Genomic DNA, 25,880 nt, shown 5'->3' with positions numbered 1-25,880 from the left:
GGGAACTCTTGGGCAATCTTGCAGCTCGTAAACACTGGTTGGACAATGGTCTGGAGTTTCACACTGAGATCCTTTAACTATGTCTTAACGATATCAGTTGATTCCTGGTCTTTAATAGAAGGTCTGGCAAGCCGAGTGGTGTTTGCAGTCGTAGATTTTAACCGCAATGAAGACTGTGATGCGTGATTTGTCTATAGCAAGGGACTCCCTCCACACCCTCAACCACACTCACCCCACCATCAAATTCACTATGGAGGTCGAAAATGATGGAATGCTCCCCTTTCTCGGTATTCGACTCCTAAAACGAGTGCCCCACATTGAAACTAAAGTGTTCATGAAACCAACAAACGGCAGTCTGCTCCTCCATTATCATAGTCATGTTGATAATAGGTCCACGCGCGGCCTTTTGACAACTATCCTCGATCGCGCATATCGCCTGTTCTCGTCACGGTCTTACTTCACTGAGGAGTGCGAACGACTGTAGTATTTGTTCTCTAAACTGAGGTTTCCCTTGCAACTTGTGGACTCCACTTTTACAACCTTCCTAAACTTAAGGATCGCTGACCAGTCTTCATTGCGTTAGAATCTACGACTGCAAACACCACTCGGCGGGCAGGATTCCGGATGACTTTCACAATTGTTTTAAGGTGTTGAAAAAATGCCCTGACAAGTTTGATTGTCTCGTTAATGAGATATTACTCATAAAACAACTACGACCGTGTTTGAACGCACAATCAGACTCAATTGGCGCCAAGGTCTTTGGCTGACCTATGCAAATAGGTGACTCTGGATTCTTAGTTACTCTTGAAATCGCATATCTAGTTTAGTTTTTCTTGACAATGGCGCCAAGATGTTGCCGAAACGTCAGGCTTTTATCGTCAGTTTTTAGCTGTATATGTTTATCGAAAGCATTGTTGATTAAAAAAAATAATAATAAAAGGATTGTCAAATTGTGACATGAGGCGCTGCAACTTGCATACAACTTTACTACAGTAGACTAATAACAACTTTAAATTTTAACGTCTCTTACTTTGACATGCAGCATGTTGTTATCATTTCAATTATTTTGTCTCAGCTCAGCCTTTTATAGCTCAGATCACCAGTGACTTTGGATTCATGAAAACGTTCCCCAACACTTCGAATTTCAATTTTGGAAATGATATGCTATAGTTAGATTTCAAACACAAGTGCTTCAAACATACTTTGTGAGGCTTTCTTATTATTATTTAATCAATGAAAAAGAAAGAAATTACTTTCTTATCAATCATCTTTGTCTTAGCTTGCAAAAATCACTGTTTTGCCGACTTTTTTTTATATCCATATAATTTCGTTCTCAATGTTCTAGCGATGCACCTTTTAAAATTTCCTTTTCTTTTTTCGAACTCCAGAACTCTGGACACCAATCTGATGTGCTGTCACCTTGATCTTTTCAAAGAGAATGCCGATTGCGAATATTCTTTCAATGACAACTTTGCAAGCTGTCAATCCATGTTCCGCAACCTTGCTCCAAGGAGAAGTCTTTGGGTTGTCGGCCTCCTGTCGTTGTTTGGGTCTCTGTTTGTAGTTGGGTGGCAGTATTTTTTCCCTGATAACAATATGGTCCAGTCTATCATGTTGGTGAATCTGGGTATATCAGATGGCATCATGGGTATTTACCTTATCATTATTGGTATAAAAGACCTCCAATGGTCAGGGGAATACTACATGCACGACTATAAGTGGCGCACCGGTTGGTTTTGCCATTTCAATGGCGCCATGTCTGTCCTTTCAAGTGAGGTGTCAGTTATGATGATTTCTCTGATTGCATGGGACAGGCTCAAGAACATTGTGTTTCCTTACACGTTTGCAAAAATTACACCGAGGCAGACTCGTATAATGTGTGCAGTTATCTGGCTGGTGGGAGGCATTATGGCATTCCTTCCCTTGTCTGGAATGCACTACTTTGGTGACTGGTATTATGGCAAGAGCGTTGTGTGCCTGCCCCTGCAACTTTCCCCGCAATTACAAGAAGGCTGGGAGTACTCCACCTCTATCTTTATCGTCCTAAATTTTTCTCTTTTCATCTTCATTATGGTGGCTTATGTTGCCATCTTGTTGAAATCGTGGTCTTCAAGCAGACGGCTCGGTGCGCATGGAACTGTTCGTGAAATACGAGCAAGAGCACAAAGTGCACAGGCCAAAAGAGAATGGGCACTTGCCAAGAGAGTCTTCTTTATTATTCTTACCGATTTCTTGTGTTGGATACCCATAATTTCTATTGGTATCAAGTCGCACGTCGAGAAAACGTTTGATCCACCTGGTGATCTGGCCGTGTGGATTGCAGTGTTCGCCCTGCCGATCAATTCAGCTATCAACCCACTGCTATATACCCTTTCTACTCCACAGGTAACATTTTTATCTTTCTTTGAAATAGGGCAAACTTTAATTTTTAGCTCAACAGACACGCTGCGAGATAATTAATTGAAACAAAAACCGATAGATGGTCCCCAGAGATGTTGGCGATAATTTTACTTCCACGACGGTCTCTTTTTTTTCATGACGGACAAGAAATACTTTAAAACCATCAATTTTAATTCGAGGATTGCTTTTTTTTGCAAAATAACTCGAAATGGAGACAAAAGAGTAAGAGATAAAAATACAGTAAATGATCGCGCAGCTTTTTCTTGTTGCTTTCTTTTTCACGTTTGATCATACCCACGGAGACCAGTTTTCACTAACAAGCGAATAAATTTCTAATGTATAGGTGCAAGCTGTGTTGAAACCAAAACTGAGGAAGCTGTGGGCCAATGTTCGATCTATTTTCCGCTGCAGTGGACAAAATCAAAAAAGTTCAGTTTTATGTTTCATTTACTTATACTATAAGGTTTTGAAAGGGGATAAGGGTGAAATAGGTTTTAAATGGTAAAAAATACATTGTTTCCAGTTAAAAAAGGTAAATAATTGAAGCCACAAAGGTGTAATAAGCAAAATGTGAAAACAGGATTATTATTAAGATCATCAAGTGCCACAGTAGAAGTAGGTATGAAGAATTCAGTCAAAGGATTGGCTTTAAATTCAAAGGTATAGTTGGGGACAAAGGACTAAATGAATAAATTCAATAGGGGCAACCACGCGATTTGAAATCATGATTTAATTTGAATTTATGGACGCTGGTATCTTTAAAGACATTTGTTAGGAATATTGAACTGATTGGATTCAATTTGTAAACCTGCTCGAATTATGAATATGAGCGGAAATTTCTAAACTATTCTTAAAATGTAAATAGATCAATATTTCGAAAAGCTCGACATTATAGTTTTTTCTTCGGTTTGAGAAGTTTATTACAAGTTGATTGTTTTTTCATTGCACAGAAGAAGCAGGGAATGATCAGCAGAGAAAGATCGGAAATGAAGATGAAGGCGCTAACAACGGTAAAATATGGGTATTTCTAGTGTAATTAGATATAAAAAGCTTTCTCCCCTCTTCGGCAGGGTTCTGCGTGTAATAAATTTCTTTCGTTTCTTTTCTTCCATTTCGTAGTCCTATTTTTTTTGCACTTTTATCCTCATAGAAGAACAGATTGAAATGCAAGAAATAAAACACAAGGAAATCCCAGAAGTAGAAGCCCCTAAACTGCCTGCTCCGCAACCAGGTCTGTACTCCATCTGTATACTTATTTATTCGTGTTTTTCTCGTTGCCATGTTCCCAACAATAACGTAGCTCCATTTTCTGCCTTTAAAAGTACACACAACCCACAATTCCTCTATTCGCTCCGACGAAGGGATAACGCTCGAAACGTCAGCTTTTGTAATCGTTACGGTGGCCAATTTTCTATTTTAACTTTGTTTATATATATATATATATATATATATATATATATATATATTATTATATATATATATATTAGACGTTCTGTTGTGTAGTATCGTTGAGTATTTTTACGAGTTGTGCCGTATTTTGACGAGCCCGTAGGGCGAGTCAAAATAAAAATATCACGTAAAAATACTCAGCGATGACTACACAACAAAACGCCTAATAAGTTATCCATTATCCAACACGCCAAACTGTTATTTCTGTGCGACGAATTTCATGGATTTTATTTACGGGGAGTGCGTGACAGAAGTATGCAAAGCGGAACGGAGTTGGCCCCTTGTTGTGTCGCAGTTTCTATTTTCTTCATTAAATGAAGAAATTTTCTGGTCGTCAAGCTGTTTTTCTTCGTTCGATTCATCCAATGAACTTGGACCTATATTTGCCAGCCATTCTGACTCTTCGTCGTCCGAAATATGATTCAAATTGTCCACCACTTGCTTTTTTTTTTTCGTAACTACAATCCAATTCTTCGCTTGCGTGATGCGAGAAAACTTGTTTGACCGGTACTACAATAGACGAGTACAAATACCGCGCGATATTCGTACTCGTCTATGGCGTTATTTGTACTCGTCTATGGCGTTATTTGTACTCGTCTAGGTGTAGTTGGATAATAAATCCAAATTATTTGCATACTTATTTACACTGATACGTCATTTCACAATTATTAAAGTGGACAATGAAATGGGAAAGCTCTGAACTCAATAATTCCTATTAGAATTCATTAATCTATGAAACGGTGGGTCTTGAAAATATTGATACGTCTAGAGTGAAACCATGGGATTTCTTTTTTGCTCTGATATATTACGTATGTGCACTTTAAAAAAAAGTAAAGATTAAGCTATGGTTTCCTCATATGACATAGGTGGGAAGAGATTTGGTGTTATCATCCCTTTACATAAGTAACATCTACCTTTTATTGTCTGAGGAATTTATCCTCGTTATCCATATGGCACAGATCTAGTTTGGTGTATTGACAATAACCATTCAATGTTTCAAGTTTTCGAATTTATTACGTGATAAATAAGTCTAACTAGAAAATAACTATTTGCTCCATCGATAGCAATGGTATTCATCCTTTTGTCCACTTAGGTTCGGTTGAATTAATTGCTCAGCTTCAGCAGATGCAACTCGAGGCAAGGAGAGTGAATGAAAAGACAGACCTAAAACTTGAGTTGAAGAAAATTGCTTCAGACAAGGGCTTCAGAATTGTTGACAATGAAGGATCAGGAAACTGTATGTTCTATGCTTTGTCAGATCAACTGGAAATTGCTTTGGGAATCAAAATCAAACATGGCGAATTAAGACAAATATTGGCTCAGTACCTCAGAAAAAACCCTGAACTAGTAAGTTGACGTCTTATACTCTATGTTAACCACTCGCCTCAGTAAATACTTACCCCTATTCACTTTTATTTCGAAGAATAGTTGTTTAATATTTCTGGATTGCCCGTAAAAAAACGCTGTGTGGTTCAAGATTTTTGGTAGAGACCATGTCCGGGTCACGGATGAATTTAGACCTCCTTGTGATAAGGGCTTTATCCTATGAAGAACGCAGGCAACCCAAGTTTTTTTTAAAGTACTTTGCACTTGAATCTCCCCCAGACAGGTCAATACTAATTGGATAATAATTGGATAAGGTGGACACCAGATATTCGATGTTTCAAAAGGGAAAATGCCGGAGTTGAGACCGCTAAATCCAATGTAGATCCTTATGTTCGTTACTCTGATTGGTTATTATCCGCACTTACTGTTGTTTAGCATCTCGTTGTTCATTTACTCATACGATGACTCCTTCCAACGTACTCAACTTGGTCCATTGTACCATTAACTTTACACTCTAAGTTTTGTTTACTATTTCACTACTCTCACAGCCGGATGAAACAGATCTGTTTCACTTCGTCCATGGACATCAATCCTGGGCTGATTACTTAACGTACATGGAACAAGATGGCGCTTGGGGTGACCATGTTATTCTATATGCCGCCGCAAACTGCTACAAAACTTGCATTCATGTTGTCAGCAGTCTTTCCCCTGCTCATGATGTCATTTTACGGCCACAATGTCCTGTTGACAAAAGCAGGACACTTGTGTTGGGACACATCCATGAAGTACACTATATCAGCCTTCATACCACACAAGGTACAATTCTTTACATTACACATGGTAAATGAGGTGTGGGTTTATAATGATAATTTTTGTAATCATCTATATCACCCAGGAGGGAGGAGGTGACTCTTTTGTTCTCTGGTATAAGTCGCCGTCAAATGGTCACTGCCAATGTGACGTCACATAGCCACATTGGAAGCGCTTCGTTAAGTTTCTAAGTGGAACTTAAGGATAGTACAAGGAGCTTACAAAGAAAATGACATTACGGGCTCCTAGTGGGCTATTGACTAATTTTCTATGAGTGTACAAACTTTGCCCTTCATATTGTGAATATTAACAGTGCAATGTCTTGTGAAAATATTTGGTTGCAAAGTCATCATTACAATTCGGAACGAGTGCAGCTAACCGGCATATTTATTTCTGCGCGTGCCAAAACAAACCAAAACGTACGTCGTTTTTTCTATAAACTTTGAACAAATCGGCCTCATAAAAGGAGATTTTATTTCTTCTTTATGTAGGTTTATACTTATTGCTGATGAGTCATTTGACTCCTCAATCCTTTTTATCATTAAAGAGCAAATGCGGCCGAAAATGGAACATTTTCGAAATATCGTGGCAGCGGCCAAAAAATTGATTCGGCTCATATCCTCAAGTTCGGTGGACCTTACAGTGAGACAAACCACTGAATCCCTCCTTTGGCTGAATATCGATTTATTTTCGAGAAAATCGATAATAACGCCAAAATGCCATTTTAGTAGCTCAAAATTTCAGAGGAGTCTCGGAGTATCGCGCACCAATGAAAACACTTGGACCGATAAAAAGTACCAAGTCTTTAAAAGCAACTACATGAAAGTTTAAATTGACAGCAATTTGAGCAAGTCTTCATTGTTTGTATACACAATCTGATCGAATCCATCCGTCCTTTTTCTGACTAGATGGATCATGTCTACTAACGGTCGGTCGATATATCGGCCGACTATTGGTCGATATGTCGACCGATAGTCGGCCAATATATCGACCGATAGTCGGTCGATAGTCGGCCGGTACTCGATCGATAGTCGGCTGGTAGTCGACCGACTCGCAATCGATAGTCGGTCGATAGCCGTGTCGACCGATACATTCTTACACTATCGATACTCGACCGATACTCGACCGATACATGACCTATACCTAACCGATACATGACCGATACTTGACCGATACATGACCGATGCTTGACCGATACAGCGATCGATAGTCGGCCGATATATCAACCGATAGTCGGTCGATAGTCGGCCGGCAGTCGATCGATAGTCGGACGGTAGTCGGCCGACTGGCGACCGATAGTCGGCCGACTAGCAACCGAAAGTCGGTCGCTAGCCGTGTCGATCGATACATTCTTACACCATCGATACTCGACCGACACTCGCCCGATACATGACCGATTCATGACCGATACTTGACCGATGCAGCACCGATACTTGACCGAGACTTGACCAATACTCATCCCCCCGAGGGAGGGGGCTATCCTACGATAAAAGATGTAAACTTGTAATAAATAATACGACTGCCTCATACTTAGGATGTAAATTTTGTATCTGCATTTGGAATCCAATTTAAATTTCTCATTGCGCGTGTCGCCTCCTTCAGCGAATTCCAAGGCCTTACAGCGAAGTAATATATTTCTCATGGGTTACGTATCCCTTGCTTCGGGGTGTTGCTTGTTATGTTTTTACAACTGTCTCATTAGCAATATATTCTTTCTTAAAAAATGCAAGTTTCACTTTATTAGCTGTAATATACATTTTTTTTAGAGAAGTATGAACAATCTTTCTTACAAGTTTGAAATAAATATTTTCTTCTGATTCTGCCGTCTGTGAATTAAATCTCGCCTACACTTTCTTGATATCTGTTCACTTAAAAATTATGTTTATTTTTAAGGCAACCACGTGCGCTTCTCTATTTTCCATTCATAAAAATGTCAAAGTTCACAATCCTGGATCCAACAATGATTTCATTTTCCTTTTCATCTTCCAGTGAGTTGTTTAGAAAAGTTCTCATTCATTTCATTTTATTAAAAATAATATCCAATGCGAAACAAACCGTAGTACTCAGAGTTATCCACTTAAAACCTATCGGGCGACTTTTTTCATGTGGTTTCCACTTCACCATCCTCCTTTTTGACCAGTTTCGGCTCCGATTGCTCTTTTTCTTTTTTTTCTTTTTGATAAATTTATTTAAAGCATTTTCTTACTTTTACATATAAAACAGGAATTAAAAAAACAAAACAAAAAACTAAAATAACAAAAAAGGCAACTAGGCACACGCACACACATCCGTAAAGAAAGAAGAATACACACACACAAAGTAGTTACAGCAAATACATTTCCCCAGTATATAAGGCAAGGCGTTGTGCCCTTGAAACGTATGGTAAAAATAATGCGAGGTCCGCTTTTAGGCTTGGCTAAATCTATTTCAACAATAGAGTGTTTCTATCTAGGAACTTTCGGCTCATAGTTGCCCCGCGCAAATTTGATGTTCTTAAAACAAATATTTTCCCAAGAAGCGAAGCTTCGAGGCCAAATATGCTGGTTTTAAGAACATCAAATTTCCAAGGGGTAACTATCAGACCTTTATAGTTCACCACTAGATTTTCTCTGATTCTTATTGGTTTAAATTGATCATGTGACGCGATAGTGTTCATCCGTGGAGAGACACTATCAGCCCCTATAGTTCACCGCTAAATTTTCTCCGATTCTTATATGTCTAAATTGATCACGTGACGCGCTATTGTTCATCCGTGGAGAGACGCTGTTAGTCCTTATTATCCAACTACACTTCAAAAAGTACAAATAACGCCATTAACGAGTACAAATATCACGCGGTATTTGTACTCTAGAGTACCGGTTAAACAGGTTTTCTCGCATCGCGCAAGTGAAGAGTTCAATTGTAGTTAGGAAAAAAAATGGCCGACAATTTTGAATCATACTTCCGACGACAAAGAGTCAGAATGGCTGGCAAATATACAGCCAAGTTTATTAGATAAATCCAATGAAGAAAAACAGCTAGACGACCTGGAAATGTCTGCATTTATCGAAGAAAATAGAAACAGCAACACGACAACGCGCCAGTTACGTTTCGCTTCGCATACTTCTGTCATGCACTCTCCGTAAATAAATATCCACGAAATTCGCCCGCAATGAAATAACAGTTTGGCGTGTTGGATAATAAATAACCTATTAGACGTTTTGTTGTGTAGTATTGCTAAGTATTTTTACTCATTGTATTTTTTTAATATTTTTTTTTTTATTTTTTTAAAAAAAGTTTTAAACATAGACTAGTGAGAAGCACTTCTGCGAACAGTAGTTTTAAAACTTTTATTTTCCTACGCGTTTTGTCTAACTGTCGTAGACTTCTTCAAGGAGTTTTACAAGTATAACTAAACACCTGTATTTATAAGCCAAATTTACAGGGGCCGATGACCGTAAAGGCTTGGCCGGACTTACGAACAGGAACAGGCGAAGTTGTGAAAAAGTTGTGAAAAATTTAACACGTGTAAGACAAGGTGAGAAATATGTTTTGGGAGCCACGGTAGCTAAAACCGTTTTGGAAGCGACTGCGACTTAGAGGCTATCCTTTTTAAGTTTTTACTGCCGCTGTTTCACGGTGTGCGTTACTACGAGAGGGAGACTTGGATCTCCCGGCCGCCTAAACATAGATCTCGGCCAAGCGGGACTGTGGTCTTTAAGACTACGTTCAACTGCAATCATGCCCGTATTAAGAGGGTTATCAGTAATATTCTGCCAGACTTAGATTGTACTGTGTGTTACATGCATGAAAACTGTTATAATAGCTAATCTATATAAGTAAGTTTTTGGGGGCCACGGTTTTAGCTAAAACCGTTGCCCCCAAAATATTTTTCTCACTTTACCTTACACGTGTTAAATTTTTCACAAATTTCCCACAACTTCGCCTGTTTCTCTTCGTAAATTCGGCCAAGCCCTTACGGTCATAGACCCCTGTAGCTTTGGCTTATAAGTACAGACGTTTAGTTATACTTGTAAAACTCCCTGAAGAACTCTAGGACAGTTAGACGAAACGCGTCAGAAAATAAAAGAAGTTTTACAACTATTGTTCGCAGAGGTGCTGCTCACTAGTCTATATTTAAAAAAATTATTGAAAAAATAAAAAAAAAATTAATAAAAAAAATTTAAAAAAAATTATTAAAAAAATACGGCATAACTCGTAAAAATACTCAGCGATACTACACAACAGAACGTCTAATAAGATAGATAAAGTGCCCGTCCGCGGAAAATACCCGGATGGTTAGTACCCGTCCGTGGAAAATACCCGAATGGATAAAACTCATCCGTAAAAAGTTTTGAATGGTTTGACGGCCGCGAAGTTAGGCAGATCGGAAAAGCAGTGACTTTTTAATTCTGACAGGTAGAACGTATTGTTTAGCAAATGTACGGTTGCGAATTATTGACATTTGTGACAGGTTGTACGCGGGAATAAATATATGATTGATCTGCATTTAGTGGGTTTTGACTAGTTTTCCACTGGCGGGCGGAAGAAAATTCAGTGGTGAATAATAAAGACAGTAGAGTGTTTATGTCTCAAAACTATTTAAACAATAGAGTGTTTCTGTCGAGGAACTAACCGTGCGGTAAAAAGATCCGTTGAAGCCTCCTTAAAATTAAAAAAACGTATTCAGCATGGATTTCATAACCCTCTCTTTGGGGTGTTGCGTGATATGTTCTTAGAATTGCTATTTTATCGGTAGGCTGTATCTTCGAGTTGTCATTTACATTCATTCGCGTCTTACGACCTGTCCTTCGCCCTCAAAATAAAATACCCATTGCATAGGTATTGTCGTTTTTATGCTCTTGTACATCTTTTCTGGAAATGGCTGTAGACAGTCTCATCCACAGCGGCCTAATTGCATCACAAGGAGGTTGGGGAGAGAAAAGAGAGGGCGTGCTCACATTTCTTTGGAGGGAGAATGGTAGGAGGCTCTGCACGATAAAGAAGGGATATCACTGTTACTCCGTGTTCGAGAGGTTTAGACACGAATTTTAGGTGCACCAAAAATTTTAGGTGCTGCACGACTTCTGCTTCTGTTTGCAATTGTTCTATAAACCATTGGTACTGTCCTCCCCAATAGACGATGTACAAGATATATACCGGTTACTACAAGATATATACCGGTTACTACAAGATATATACCTGTTACTGCAATTTCTCATCCGAAAAGAGAATTAAATTCTAAAACTCAAATTTGGAGATGGGTTTTGAGTGCATCCATTTCATCAAAAGTTTAAGTGACTATATCTCCTTTGATCTTTAAAAAGGCACCATTTTTTCAGGAGGAAAATGAATTGAAACCTGAAACTGCTTTCGCGCTAAGAGGGTAGTGATCTAACATTCTTTTTTCAACTTATTTTTCTTCCAGGATTTTTTTTCCTTTTTGTTTCCCAAAAATTAGCTAAAAACAAAATACTTGGACTTATGAAATATTCCTCGTTCTCGTCCCGTCCCCCATTCGACTTTCTACTTTCCGGAAAATAAAACTAATGATGATAATGGTGATTACGATAATAACTGATTCACATTGATGCTCGGCATTCAATCATTAATTTTATTACAGCATAATCTAAATATGTTTTTTTTACAATTTAAAAGTGGATGTTTGATAAAAGGAGTAATATTTGGTTACTCGTTCTTATTTTGAAAAAGTTGCAACAACCTTACTGCATAGCATTTTATTTTCATAATCATCTACATTGAGAGCCTAAAGAACAGCAACAACAAACCAAAATTTCTCACAACTAAGTTATCTTAAACATTTTCTTGGCACACATTCAAAGTTTTTCTTAACGGTTTACTTTTCTTTAAAGCCTAACAACAAATAATCTGTTAATAACGCATTTAGTATACGATGCACATATTTTAAAAATTGAGTAATTTGTTATGTGGTGCTAACTATACCAAGAAGCACGTAAAATAAAACGTTTAAACCCCTCTGCACAAGAACCTCGATAGCCTAATATTTGAAAGAGGTTATTATTTGATATAAAACTAAAGGGTGCACACCTGTATAAATAAGATAGGTCAGCATTCTTGACTTCTTGGGAGAAACAGATGTAATAAGTTTTTCTTATAAAATGCCGGTGAATAGTGGGGGAGGAGCTCACGAAAATAGGGGGGCGGGGAGGGTACGGGAGGCGGGAGAGGAACGGGTGGGAAGCGGGAAGGGAATGCAAAACGCTAATTGGTTAGCTAGAAAAAACTTAATCTATGTAAGGCAAGAGCATTTTATTACGTCTTAACACAAGTAAGTTTTTTTACGGTGTAGTAAAAGGTCTTTACATTGAAGAAGGATCGTCCGTTGCAAATTATCGAGGAAACGTTCTGCAAAATTATGAATAGAACTTTCGGGGATTAATTTAATGTTTGATATTGGCCAATTAGGCCACGAGGCATGAAAAGGATTGATGATGATTGGCCAATTAAGAAAGAAGCTGTTTTGCATAATGTACATATTTTGTGGGTTAAATTCGACTTCACAAGTTTAAACAAAAGGCTTTTGTTGTTTGTTGTGCTGAGGGAATTGTGCTGAGACTCGGCGAGGATGGATTTGAAATCGTCGCAAAATTATCGGCGTGTCGAATAAGCAGCACCAGGGGAGAGAGGTTAGGAAGTCGCTCATGAGGGTGCTGTTCACACAGGGGTACCCAAGGGGGAAAATGCCCTTCACTATGGGGTAATGGTTTATTTTTGGGAAAAGGTCTATTTCACAAGTAAATACATGGCAGCCCTCTAAGGGGCTGAATTGCGTATTTACAAAAATTGTAACAGAATATTTAATATTATAACTAATGTAAGAAAAATGATAAGCCCAAAAGGGAAATTGAATACTGTAAAATGATGAAACCTATGATTAAAATGAATAAAGCTATATTTATATAATATCATGCTCAATACAAGATTTCATTAAAAATGTGTCCCTGAACCTATTTAATTTGTTTTCCACCTTGGTGTTTCAAAACGCCTGCATTGTCTTAGATGGTAAGATGACTTCTGGGCTGAGGGTAAGAGATTTCTTAACCGGTTGCTCTTATCTTTTCATATAGAATTAAAGGTCTTCTTACAAATATTTTCATTGTAACGTTCAATGCTTGGTAGTTTAGTGTTTACTAAAGCATCGCTGTGGTCTATCCCAAGGAAAATAATAGCCCGCGCCCTTTTCTGGACACGCTCCAGTTCCGTCCTGAGATACAATGGCAACGAGTAATAGAACGACGGTACTGCATAACTAAGTACAGATCGAATGGAAGTGCAATAGAATAAGACTAATTCAGTTGTCGGGAGTCTCGCCCCCTTAAGTTGCACCAAAAAATACAAACGTATAGAGGCCTTGTTTATAACCTGACTAACATGCTCGTTCCATGACAGGTCATCACTTATGGTGACCCCAAGGAGTTTTGCAGACCTTACGGTCTCCACTCCTTTCCCATTAACTATAATTGGAGGAAAATCCTGCTTTTGTTTACTGAAAGTAATTGGAAGCTCTTTACATTTATCATTATTCAGTTTTACTCTATTTTTAGAGGACCATTCCATTACACGGTCAGCTATCCTCTACGAAATACCTGCCTTTCCTGTAATGACAACTTCTGAGGTCGTAGTGTCATCAACATATTTCCACATTTCGGCATTTATGCCACCACTTAGTTCAAGATCATTAATAAGCACAAGAAATAACCATGGCCCTAGCTTTGTTCCTTGTGGGACGCCGGACGGAACTGACTCCCACTCGGGAAAAACAACTCTTTGCAAGTTTAATTCGCTGAAAACGGCCAGATAAAATATCTATGATCCAATTAATTATCTGTTTGGGTAACTCCAAGACGGTCAGCTTCCTAACTAAAATGCCATGATCTATAAGATCAAAAGCCTTCCTATAATCGTATAGTGTGGCTATCGGTCGACTATCGGTCGATATGTCGACCGATAGTCGGCCGATAGTCGGTCGACATTCAACCGATAGTCGGCCGATATGTCGACTGGGGCGGCCGTTAGTAGACATGATCCGACTAGATTAAAAATAGGTCAAAATTAACATGCTATTTAACTGTGAAATAAACAGAATAATTGACTGGAAATCTGGCTTTTGGAAGGCAATGTGTAGTTCTTTCGATCTTCGAAGGACTTTTCAGAGAAATTAGTCAGTGTGATTTAATGATATTTTAAGGTAAGGTAAAATGCACAGATTTGACGGAACCGTCAGTTGGTCGAAAGTATACACATGCACGCGCAAACTCGACTGTCTCGCATTTTAAATCCAAACTGCAGCTTTTTGAACAAAATATCCACTTACCCTGCACGTTGCTGTGTTGACTATCCTTCCAGGTTATGTTGCTATTGTGAGAGCGATGCAATAATATCCGGACTGCAATCCTCTATATTGATATAGTTATAGCAGATCTACGCAACTGATGATAAGTGATTGAAGGTTAAGGTGCCTACGGGAACCCTTTTTGATGGAGGAGACTCATCGTTGGTGTACATTGATACAAGAGTAAAATATATACAGTAATTGGTTCGATTTCAGTGAGCACATTATCTAACTTCACATAATGTTAAGATACATTCAATTGAAAGTTATTAAAAAAAATGTCTGACTGAAAGTTAGCCTCAGCTTGGTGTCAGTCATTTTGGATATATGCGTCGATACAGCAGCTGTGGCCGGTTTCCTTGAGCCAATCACCTTACTTTAATAATGTAAAGATGCTCTCAATTCGATTCTTTTGCAAAACAAACAGCTGACCGAAAGCGAACAGCAGCTTCACCTCTGCGTTGATAGAGTCAGAGGTTGCGGGCTCATACGTGTAGGTCTTATTTAGGCACTCATTGCGTACCTAAGGTAACAGGGATAATAGTTATATGGTTAATTGGTGGCCCTTCAACAAAAGCTGTACCAAGTTGAAAAAATTTACCTCTGTCTCAACACTCTCTCTCTCACTTTTATCTCCCTGGTGATCTCCCAAAATGAAACAAACAAACAAACAAACAAACAGAATAACATCATTCAATAAGTACCTTCTGTTTATAATGTATTTCGTAGGTCGAGAAGAAGAAAAAAAAGCTAAGACTTAAGAGACAAGTCAGCAAGATAAAAACAATGAGACTGCTAGCTAACTGGGCCAATTACCTGGCCTACCTGCGGGCTGGGTTTACAGTGAAAATCACCTTATCTATTTGACGGCAATAGTGTTAGCCTGCACAATGACTATGAAGGTTACATTAATAACATAAGTAAGATCTTTTGACAGGGAGCCCACGTCACAAAGTGTGGTTTTCAGTGAGGCCCTGCATAAATCTAACGTAAGGATAACAGAAAATATAAATATGGTTATCAAGAAAAGGATAAAAGGGCATAATCAATAGAAGAGACTACATATTTTTAACAAGACGTCTAAAAACTGAAAAATCGGAAATGTTCCTAATGCCGTCTGGGAGAGCGTTCCAGTCATCTACTGCATGACAAACAAACCGATGCTGACCCCATGTACGCTTTGATTGTGGTTTACAAATGTTGTTATTAAAACGAGTGTCATAATCATGCATGTCTTTAAAATGATTAAAATTAAAATTCCAATCAATTAGTCCATTCAAGGACTTAAAAACCAAAAATAGACGATGAGATCTTCGTCTTTTTTCCAATGTATCCCAACCAAGTAGATCAAGAGCTTCTGTTGCTGATGAATGCTTTGGAATATCTAAGATTAATTTAGCTGCTTTATTCTGGAGTAATTGGATCTTGTTCATCAGAGTGGTGTTGGATTTATCTCCCCAAGTCACATCAACATAATCAAGGATTGGCAGCACCATTGCTTTTACAAAGAGTTCCCTTGTATTTCTTGGCATAAGATGTCTTATTCTCTGTAAAACGCCAAGCCTCTGAGACACTTTGGTCTTAATGTAATCCACGTGATCAGTCCAAGTCAGATTCTCATTGATAATTACACCCAGATACTTGAACGAATTGACTCTGTCCAACTCCTTCTCCTTGATTATTAATGTGAATCCTTCTAAGGTGTTAAGTTTCCTTGGACCGCCAATGAGCATGAATTTAGACTTCGAGATATTTAGTGTAAGTTTATGCTCGTAGAGCCACTGAGCTAGCCTGTCCAGATCCTGATTCAACATGGTCTGTAGGTCACGGGCTGATTGAGAAGAGCAGTAGATAGCAGTGTCATCAGCGAATAAGGTGACCGTAGTGTTCCGAAGGACCTTGGGTAGATCGTTGATGTAAATGGCAAATAGTAATGGACCGAGAATAGACCCCTGAGGAACACCAACGGAAACCTTCCGCGCAGGAGAAGAGGCTTGACCAATCACAGTCTTCTGGTAACGAGAGGATAAGTAGGAATGGAACCACTCAAGATTCTTGCTGCGTAATCCTAGAGATTTGAGCTTCCCGAGTAAAATGACATGGTCAACGGTGTCGAAGGCTTTCTTCAGATCAATAAAACTACACCATTTACTAGACCTTTATCCATATTACTTAGCACTTCATCGGTAAACTGCGTTAGAGCTAAAGCGGTAGATCTTGCACGTCTAAAGCCAAACTGGTTCATAGCAAGCAGATTGTTGGAGTCGAGGTAGCCGTAAAGTTGAGAATGAACAGCTCTCTCAATTACTTTACTGACCGTGGGCAGGATAGAAATGGGACGATAGTTATCTTTATCGGACTTATCACCTTCTTTGAAAAGAGCAGTCACTTTCGCACATTTCCAAGATGATGGGAATTGACCCTTCTCAAAAGAGAGGTTTATGATATCCCTCAGAGGTGAAGCAAGTACATTTGCTGCATCATGGAGTAAACGTGCACTGATGTTGTCTAGTCCTACCGCTTTATTGGTTTTCATTAGGCGCAGCTGCTTTTCAACAAAGGCTGACGTCACATACTTGAGAGAGAACGATAAGGTAGGAACTGCATCGTACTGAGTCGGTTTTAAACCACGAAAGGCCTTTGCAAGGCTCTTACCGATGCTTGAAAAGTGATTGTTTAGAGTTTCTGCAATGCCTTTGGGGTCAGTCTGCAATTTTCCATGACCAAAAACTGCATTAATTTCATTGTGGTTAGAGGGAAGTGTCTCTTTTAATTGCTTTCCACATCTTGGAGCTGTCACCTTTAGCATCTTCTATCAGCCGACAATAATATTTCGATTTCAGCTTCTTTTCCTCGCTATTCGCACAGTTCCTCAATTTTCGGTACATTTGCCAGTGATACTGCGAGTTCTTACGCTTCTGAGCCTGTTTCCAGTGGTAATCTCGATCACTCCGAATTTCGAGGAGCTTGTTCGTAACCTATGGTGTCTTTGTCCCCTTCACACGCTTTGATTTTATCGGAGCGTGGTCGTTTGCAATGCTATTGAAAATGAAACAAACAAACAAACAAACAGAATAACATCATTCAATAAGTACCTTCTGTTTATAATGTATTTCGTAGGTCGAGAAGAAGAAAAAAAGCTAAGACTTAAGAGACAAGTCAGCAAGATAAAAACAATGAGACTGCTAGCTAACTGGGCCAATTACCTGGCCTACCTGCGGGCTGGGTTTACAGTGAAAATCACCTTATCTATTTGACGGCAATAGTGTTAGCCTGCACAATGACTATGAAGGTTACATTATTATTGCATTCTATACGTCTCTCTCAGAGTGCTCATACTTCATTTAAACCAATAACTTTGTTATCACACAGCAGGAAAATCTGAGGAGCAACTGGAGAGTCAAGAGATTACAGGGAAAAGTTGCAAAGGTGAGGAAGAAAATCGTTTTTACTTGGTCAATCAAGATATCAAGGCTCTATATGAATTATTATAGCACATTTAAAATCTGGTAGAAACTGAAAAAAGAAGGTCTTAAAATTCTTAGATAAAAACAGGACTGAGTGACTGAACACTCATGTATCTTTTATCAAGAGAATCTATGGGCAGGCCTTGCGCATATCCACTTACTCATACCTTGACGCAACAGAGATAATGTTGACCAGGTAAACTGGTGGCCCCATAGCAAATGCTTTAAGAGGTCCTTTAATTTACCTGTGACCGTTTCAACGCTCTGGAATAATCAGTTATGTTTCCAAAATTTCGATCACGTGGTCGAACAAACATCAATGGGTTAGTATAATTTGCTCAGGTATTTCTGGAGGTCAAGAAGGAGGAAAAGATCCTGACACTGAAGAGCTAACTGAGGAAGGTAAATATGAGGTTTTTTTCAAGGAACTGTACATTGCTTAGTATAACTTTAGTTTACTTACGCATGCTATTCAAGCTTATTATTATCATTATTATTTTAATTATTACTATTAGCTATAATATTGTTAGTATTATTATTATTACTATCACTAATATTATTGATATAATTTGTCATTCAAGGATTTAAGGCACTCATTCAGTACACGAGAAACAGAGACAATGATGATTGGGTAAATTAGTGACCCTCCAGCAATGGCTTTAAAAGATGGTCAAAGTTTATCTCTGACTGTTTCTACTTTCTCGAATAAGCACTAATGTTCCCAAAATCTCGATAACTTCGAAAATTGTAAGGATTAAACTAAACATCAATCGTTGAGTTACATTTGTTTAACATGTATTCTTCAGGTCAAGGAGAAAAAAAGCCTGACATTGAAGAGCTAAGTGAGGAAGGTAAATTTGACGTTTTTTTAGGAACTGTGCCCTGCTTAACATTAATATATTTCTGCATACAATTCAGGCTTGTTATAATTATAGTTATGATTATGATCATTAATTTCTATTATTGCAATTATTGTCACTATTATTGATATGAATATACTATTATTATCATTATTATTATTACTTTTATTATTATCATTAATATTTCAGCCAGGGAATCTGAAGAGAGAGAGGAAAGTGAAGACACTCCTGACACTGAAGAGCTAAGTGGGGAAGGTAAATATGACGTTTTTTCAGGAACTCTACCCCTGCTTAACATTGATATATTTCTGCATACAATTCAAGCTTGTTGTAATTATAGTTATGATTATGATCATTAATTTCTATTATTGCAATTATTGCCACTACTATTGATATGAATATATTATTATCATTATTATTATTATTATTATTGTTATTATTATCATTAATATTTCAGCCAGGGAATCTGAAGAGAGAGTGGAAAGTGAAGACACTCCTGACACTGAAGAGCTAACTGAGGAAGGTAAAAACTTTTTTTTTAGGAACTGTACATTGCTTAACATAACTTTAATTCATTTCTGGGTACGGTTGAAGTTATTATTATTATCATTATTATTATTATTATCATTATTATTACTATTATTATTATTATTATTATTATTTTTAATATTCTATCTATTTATTCTACTTATTTCAATCAGAGTCTGCAGATTTTTAAATACATTTTGTTTTGTTTTCTTCCTTAGCAAACCTATTACTAATGTAACTACATTTGAAATTTAGTTATTATCGACATATGAAATTATAAAGAGCTATAAATTCGATTGTAAATAGATTCTATCACTTGAAATAAAGTTATAGTTCCCCCTAGGTTTTTTTTTTATATTCGTATTATAATATTGCTACTACCTTAAGATCATTATTTCTTATGGAATTAACGGCAGATTGGGCAAATTTAATGGCTTAATAGAGGGGCAGGGTTTTCAATGGTACTTATACTTTGTTGTAATTCAGAACTTTGTTATCCCACAGCTGGCGAATCTGAGGAGAAAGTGGAGAGTGATGAAAATCCAGTACCTAGTGAGAAAGGTAAATGACAGGAAAGCTTTTTACTGGTCACTTCAGAGGCTAATGCACTAAATGAGCTGTGAAAGCATACCTTTCATTTTTCTAGTCACTGGAAAATCAGCGATTCTTTAATAAGCTGAGGTAAAGGACAAGATTGAAAGACTGAGTACTAGTGTCCTTTTTTGGTCAAATACAGAACTTTATGAAGCCAAAAAAGTTGAACAAGAAGAGAAGGGGCTTGAGCCTGACATGGAGATTGCAGATAGGGGTAATATTCCTTATAAATCAGTCAATGTACACTCAAAGCAGTTATATAGTGAAGAATAATCAGTCCAACTTATCGCCTGAAGAAAGTCGAAAAAAGAAGTCCCTGAATTGAAAGCACAAAACAGAACACTTGAGAATTATTATGCGTCGTCAGAGTGAAGGGCCAGAAACTGTCTTGAAGGACTGAAATTCAATATTGTCACATTTGAATTTGTGGAGCTGACTTACCTTTTATAACATTTATAGCTTTACAGATATTTGCTCGGATATACAATACATAGCTGCCACGTGGTACATCTCATTAAATTCAAAAAATGGTTATGACAAGGTGTACCTCAATTTTTAAGACATTTCAACACAGACAAGGGAGCATTGTGTTTGAATTAATAGACTCATAACATGGTAACTTCATTTGTACATATTTCTATCTCTTTTTGTAACAAGGTGAAGAAAAAGTGTTTGATACCAGGCTTTAGCTCTCTGTTTTCGAGCCAAGGTAAATGTTTATTATGTTTGTTTTAATGTTGAAAACACCGACTGACGGGGTGCGGAAACAAAGCTCCTGAAAAAGTTGTGTTTTGATCCATATCTCATGAAACTGTTAAAAGTTTGGAAAGACTGGAAAGCCGTAAGACTACATCAACTTATTGGGCTAATGACTGTGAGGCTGACCGAGCTGTCTATCTAACTGTTGTTGTGACTATCAGGTTTACTTTTTTCCTAAACTTTTGCCGGATTGTCTGCCTGACTGTACGCTAAACCAGTTGGCAGGGCAATCGCCTAACCCATTTTTTTGGCTGCCTGCCTGGAACAGACAGCCCAAACGGATTGCCGACCTTCTGATTGTCTGATCGGTAGATCAAGTAGCCAACTAATTAGATATGTTTTGCTTTGGTTTATCATTGTGCTTTTCTTCTTTTTATCAGTAAAGAGACCGTCAGGGCTGGAGAAAGGAATAAAAGAATTCACCGGGGAGAAAAAAAGGATTTCTAGTAATCATCACGTACAGTGTCTGTGAAAGTAGCTTAGTGAACACAATCTGACGAGTTTTCGTTTCCTCTGATTTAGTCATAGCGTAAATTAGTTAGCTTGTGCACTAAACTTTAGATTCAATATAACTTGGATATATCAACAAAGTTGAAGCGGTAAATTGCCCATCGTAACGATCACAAAAGCTGACGTTTCGAGCGTTAGCCCTTCGCTCCGGCGAAGGGCTAACGCTCGAAACGTTAGCTTTTGTAATCGTTACGGTGGCCAATTTACCACTTCAATTTAGTTGATATATCCAAGTTATTTCATTACTCCCACCGACGCTGCCCCAAACAGTTTCTATCGAAACCATCAGCCTTTATTCATTTAGATTCAATAGCAGGGTACAGTTAATATTAATATTGGGCGCCAGCTCTGAATAGGTGGCAGTTCTGTCTTTATTTCCGAATTCAATTAGTCTGTTTCTTTTCTTTCTTTATTTATTTTTTTGCTCAGTTCCGATATGTCTAACTAAGCGATAATGTAGGTCTATTGCTTTTAGCATACACTAACATGACCTGGTTTGTAGAAAACAGAGCAGAAAACGTAATTTGATAAAATAACATATATCATAATGGCAAACACAAATGTTTAACTCTCAGATTGTGTATTGACAGCTAAGTGTTATAAGTATCTCTAGTTTAGGAAACAAACAAGCACTATTTGAGAAAAAAAATCAACCTAATCTTGAGGAAAATACATCGATCACAGCAGATTTAGTAGCATAACAAAGCTCTGTGGCTCATTCTTAACTCAAAACAAGTTTGGGAGTATTTTGTACTTAAAGTGCATTATTAATCTAAAAAGAACAGTATTTAGAAGGACTATAAAACAACTTGTTCGGTTCATATGGCAGATGCTTAGTAGTATCCTAGTAATCTAAATAGTTAATTTCTCAGAACTCTTTGACTCGTTTACAAGCATTTTCAGTTAATGAAAGTAACGGAAACGGTTATTTGAGACTGCAGATTATATCAAAGAACTTAGGAAAAGTTTATGGTCAAGACTTTAGCTATGAGAGGTTATATAACGATAGCCTACGTAACTTAGTTCCACGACTCGTCTAGCGAGCAATCGAGCTAAGTGTCGAGTTTTTTGTTTGTCTGTTTGTTTTGTTTTGTTTATTTTGTTTTTTTTTTGTTTTGCTTTGTTTTGCTTTGCTTTGATTTGCTCTGCTTTGCTTTGCCGTGTTTTGTTTTGTTTTGTCTCGTTTTATTTTGTTTTACTTGTTTCATTGGTATCTCTAAATGGAAAGAAAAATAATAAAAATGAACAAAAAAAGGAGAAGATTTTACTAAATAGCACATCACTAATTAGTGTTCAGGCCTTAATTGATATCAGTAGCTCATTTTTGCAATCGTTATAACTTAATTTAAATTTTTTAGAGTAAAGTAGACCTAAAGTGAAGTCTAAGTAAATGACTTCGACAAACGTTTGGGTAATTAAGTCAGTTATAAGTTAATGCTAGGAAAACAATATGAATAGCTTTTTTGCACAAATCGATTGCTAGTATTGTGCACTCAAGCTGCGAGTCGAAATATTGAATTTCATGGGTATCTCTAGTTGAAAAATAGACAAATGAATAAAACCAAACTACGCTTATATTATTGATATTTCTCTTAAAAATAAAATGATAATAATAATAATAATAATAATAATAATAATAATAATAACTAATTAAGTAAATAGAAAGGTCTAAGAATATCACTCCGTTAGATATTTGGTAGTGTTTCAGGTCTAATTTTGTAGTTCATTTCTAAATTGTTTAACTCATTTTGAGAATTCTAGCTCATTGTAGCACGTGGTATTCAATCTGTTTGAGAACATGGTTCACATGCAATCATCAAACAAGGCTGTTACAGTGAGAATAATTTGAACATGAAAGTGGCGTTTGGAGGGACATGGCACCCGAGTTTAGAACATTGTACCAAGCTATTAAGTTGTCAACGAGGGAGTCAGATCATCTTTACTGTAAACCAGAGCCTTCAATAAAACACCGTTTAGACCTTACCGCTTTGAGTCTGATGTCAGGAAAGTGTCAAGTCTCGCTTGAGCTTTATCTGCAGTGTTATTAAATCAAATGAAGCTTGACTTTTGACTTTTGTAAAAGTTTTAAGTAATCTAAAAAATATTATTCTTATAAACAATGGAATTGTTACAGATGGGCTGTTGGATGAGCTTCATTGAAAAATTTGGAACAATAATGCAGATTTTGTTTAGTTTCATTTTTTGCCTCTTCGCTGCACTGTTTTCAGTGCTCTGGATCTATTTAATCTAGCTTCCTTCGGCAAAACAACAACGTGAAATAACAAAAAAAAAATGCTTTCTTCGAGAAAGGGTACCCCGACGGCGAATTATTAACCTTTGCAATTCATCAATTCAAACCTAACACTGCTCATATAACTCTTCCTAAAGATGAAGTCTGACGCCGCTGAGGAAGGTTGTAGCATTGACCCATTCGCAAAATTTCTTATATTTGGGTGAACAATTACTGAATTGTGAATTTCGTTATTTTAAGCAACATTATAACTACAGATCTGCTGTACGTTATGAAACATTCTAACTAATTGGGCAAGACCTGAAAGATGAAGCTTTTCCTATAAAGTCACCAGGATTATAAACATCAATTACAAGGAGAGAGGGCGCTTAAAATTTCTTTTTGTATTTCCCTATAAATCAACAGAGAACGAAATTACTTGACCTAAATCATTCTAACGCGACGATGTGTGTAGGATCTGCTGATTGATAATTTTTCACGCAAAATACTCTTACTTTGTCATGCTGACCTTTATCTGGGTGTTCAAATCTTTGACACCTATGAAATTTAAAACGTTAAGTCTAAAAACCCAAACCACATTTTTTATATAACACAAGAGAACTCAGGTTTGTAATTTATCCCAAGGTAATTGTAACATACTGGTAAAATGTAATACAGGTAGGTATGTGGATTGATTCCCTGAACAAAGTTATAAGCAGCTGAAACCACCTGAAAACCGAAGTATATTCATAGAAATCGAGATTGTGCTCATCAATTATATGGAGAAAGGACCCTCACAGTTCTATTTTACCAGTTTATTATCAACAGTGGATGAGATCATGAAGGTCATAGAAATCTGTCATTTATAATTATCTTTATAACATCTGAACCATTCCATCTCATAGAATATACTTATTTTGTGCTGCTAACCTTTACTTTTCTGTTGAGAAATCGAAAAAAAGTAAAGAGTACTCTAAAATGTTAAGTCAAAACTAATCAAACACTTAAATCACGCAAGAAACTGAACCTAAATAAATAAATTGCGCTACGTCGATTCTTTGTAATTTATCCCGAGGTAATTATAACATACTGTTAAAGTCTAATACAAACCAGTATGTTCTTATGAATTTGTTTTTGAAAAAAAAATTATAAACAGCTTCTCCTAAATATATTTTTTCTTTGGACTAGAAACAAGGTATGTACAAGACATAAAAATCCAGGTGAGATATTTTTAAAATTTAGTATGTAAACATTACAACAAAATACTCATATTCTTCTGCGTTTCTATGGGTGCTGATGCATGGACGATCTATGTTGATGGTATGATTAGTCTAGCAATTGGGTTAACGAATGAGACGTTGACTTGTCAAATAGTAGCAAAAGACTGGCAACATTTGTTCTTTCTCTGTTTAAACGTTGATTCTTCTCATCATGTATTTTTAATTTCCAGCGCCATTTTGAATAATTGAGGTAATTACTACATCGAAACATGCATAGGCGAGCATAAATAGTGCAATAAGTTTGTATGATTTTATGCTTAGCTGGCTGTCCAGCGAACAAAAGTAAATCTTAAAATCTGAATTTTAGCAAGTCATTTGCCTTTAAGGTCGTAATAGTAGCAAGTATGATAAATATTGTAAGAAATAGACAACTTTTTTGATAGACATGTTTCGGCATGCTTATGCCATCTTCAAGCAGTGAGTAACTGAACGTGAGTAACTATATAACAGACAAATAGATGAATAAAATTTTCCACTTCCTCCCTACCCCGCGCTTTCAAATGGGAATTTTCGCCGCGCTGAGTCTCGCGCTTGTAGACGCAAACTATCGCCTGTTAGCAAGCTAGAGGCTGTCACAATAGTTGCTGTACACTGTCTTCTATCCCTTTGAGGAGATTTTTCCCCTTTAATTCTAGATCCTTGTGGTTCTTCCTTTTCATTCGTTACAGTAATAATGAGGAATATTCTAACTATCATCGATGCACTGTGAAACGCATGCATAAATGAGTCTATCTTGTATTTTACCTGGAATAACTTTGGGACTGACCGCCATTAAACGTTGTAGATGCTATGCAATTACTATGGAAACACTCACAATGACTTTCTCATATTTCGATTATCGCCCATATCCAGTGAGGCCAAGAGAATATTTCAAATTTAATCAAAGGACTTCTAAGGTTTATTCGATGTGTAGACGTTTTATCTTGAACAAGGTTAACTGACATGAATAATAAGAATGGGTAATATTGTTATATAAAGCAACTTTGAGAATAAGTATGCAAATTTCTATTTTAAAAATTAATGTGAAAAGGTCGGGACTTAAAGAGTACATTATTAAAAAAACAAAAGATAAACTTCAGTTATGAGGTTTTCTGAGCAACAACACTCGATTATGTCTGTACGTATGTTTTTCGAAGTTCTTCTTATCACAACTGCAATATGATAAAAAAAGTGCTTACTGCGGTGAAATTATAAGTTTAGTTTTATGTCTTTCACAAGACTGATTCATTAACGATCTGCTGATGAAAATTTTGTCGGTTGCAAAATTTGGAGAAATAAGACTCAAGACGTAGATGATTTGCGTAGAAAAACATA

The 25,880-nt window shown here is 37.1% G+C and overlaps 1 protein-coding gene across 1 annotated transcript; it reads left to right on the top strand.

Annotated features, from left to right (window-relative positions):
- The first annotated feature begins 1,447 nt into the window (after positions 1-1,447).
- LOC148737874 (uncharacterized) lies at positions 1,448-21,155 on the top strand. Its single transcript, XM_088747149.1, has 15 exons — positions 1,448-2,385; positions 2,744-2,828; positions 3,351-3,410; positions 3,551-3,631; positions 4,943-5,196; positions 5,724-5,991; positions 17,711-17,767; positions 18,148-18,207; positions 18,612-18,656; positions 18,855-18,920; positions 19,123-19,188; positions 19,698-19,754; positions 19,930-20,001; positions 20,445-20,496; positions 20,927-21,155. The coding sequence occupies exons 1-14, from the start codon at positions 1,489-1,491 to the stop codon at positions 20,474-20,476; spliced, it is 2,100 nt and encodes a 699-aa protein (XP_088603275.1). The 5' UTR covers positions 1,448-1,488; the 3' UTR covers positions 20,477-20,496; positions 20,927-21,155.
- Positions 21,156-25,880: the final 4,725 nt, after the last annotated feature.

The sequence above is a fragment of the Stylophora pistillata genome, chromosome 2, assembly GCF_964205215.1.
Source record: "Stylophora pistillata chromosome 2, jaStyPist1.2, whole genome shotgun sequence".
Lineage (NCBI taxonomy): Eukaryota > Metazoa > Cnidaria > Anthozoa > Scleractinia > Pocilloporidae > Stylophora > Stylophora pistillata.
Note: the sequence above shows the minus strand (reverse complement) of the source record. Positions and strands in the feature narration are given on the sequence as shown.

What these genes read in the sequence shown, in the direction of transcription:
- LOC148737874 (XM_088747149.1), top strand. Translation starts at nt 1,489, where the DNA reads ATGTTCCGCAACCTTGCTCCAAGGAGAAGTCTTTGGGTTGTCGGCCTC. An exon ending in ACTGCCTGCTCCGCAACCAG is followed by an intron (nt 3,632 to 4,942) that starts GTCTGTACTCCA and finishes TTGTCCACTTAG; the next exon opens with GTTCGGTTGAATTAATTGCT. An exon ending in TGAAGAGCTAAGTGAGGAAG is followed by an intron (nt 18,657 to 18,854) that starts GTAAATTTGACG and finishes TTAATATTTCAG; the next exon opens with CCAGGGAATCTGAAGAGAGA.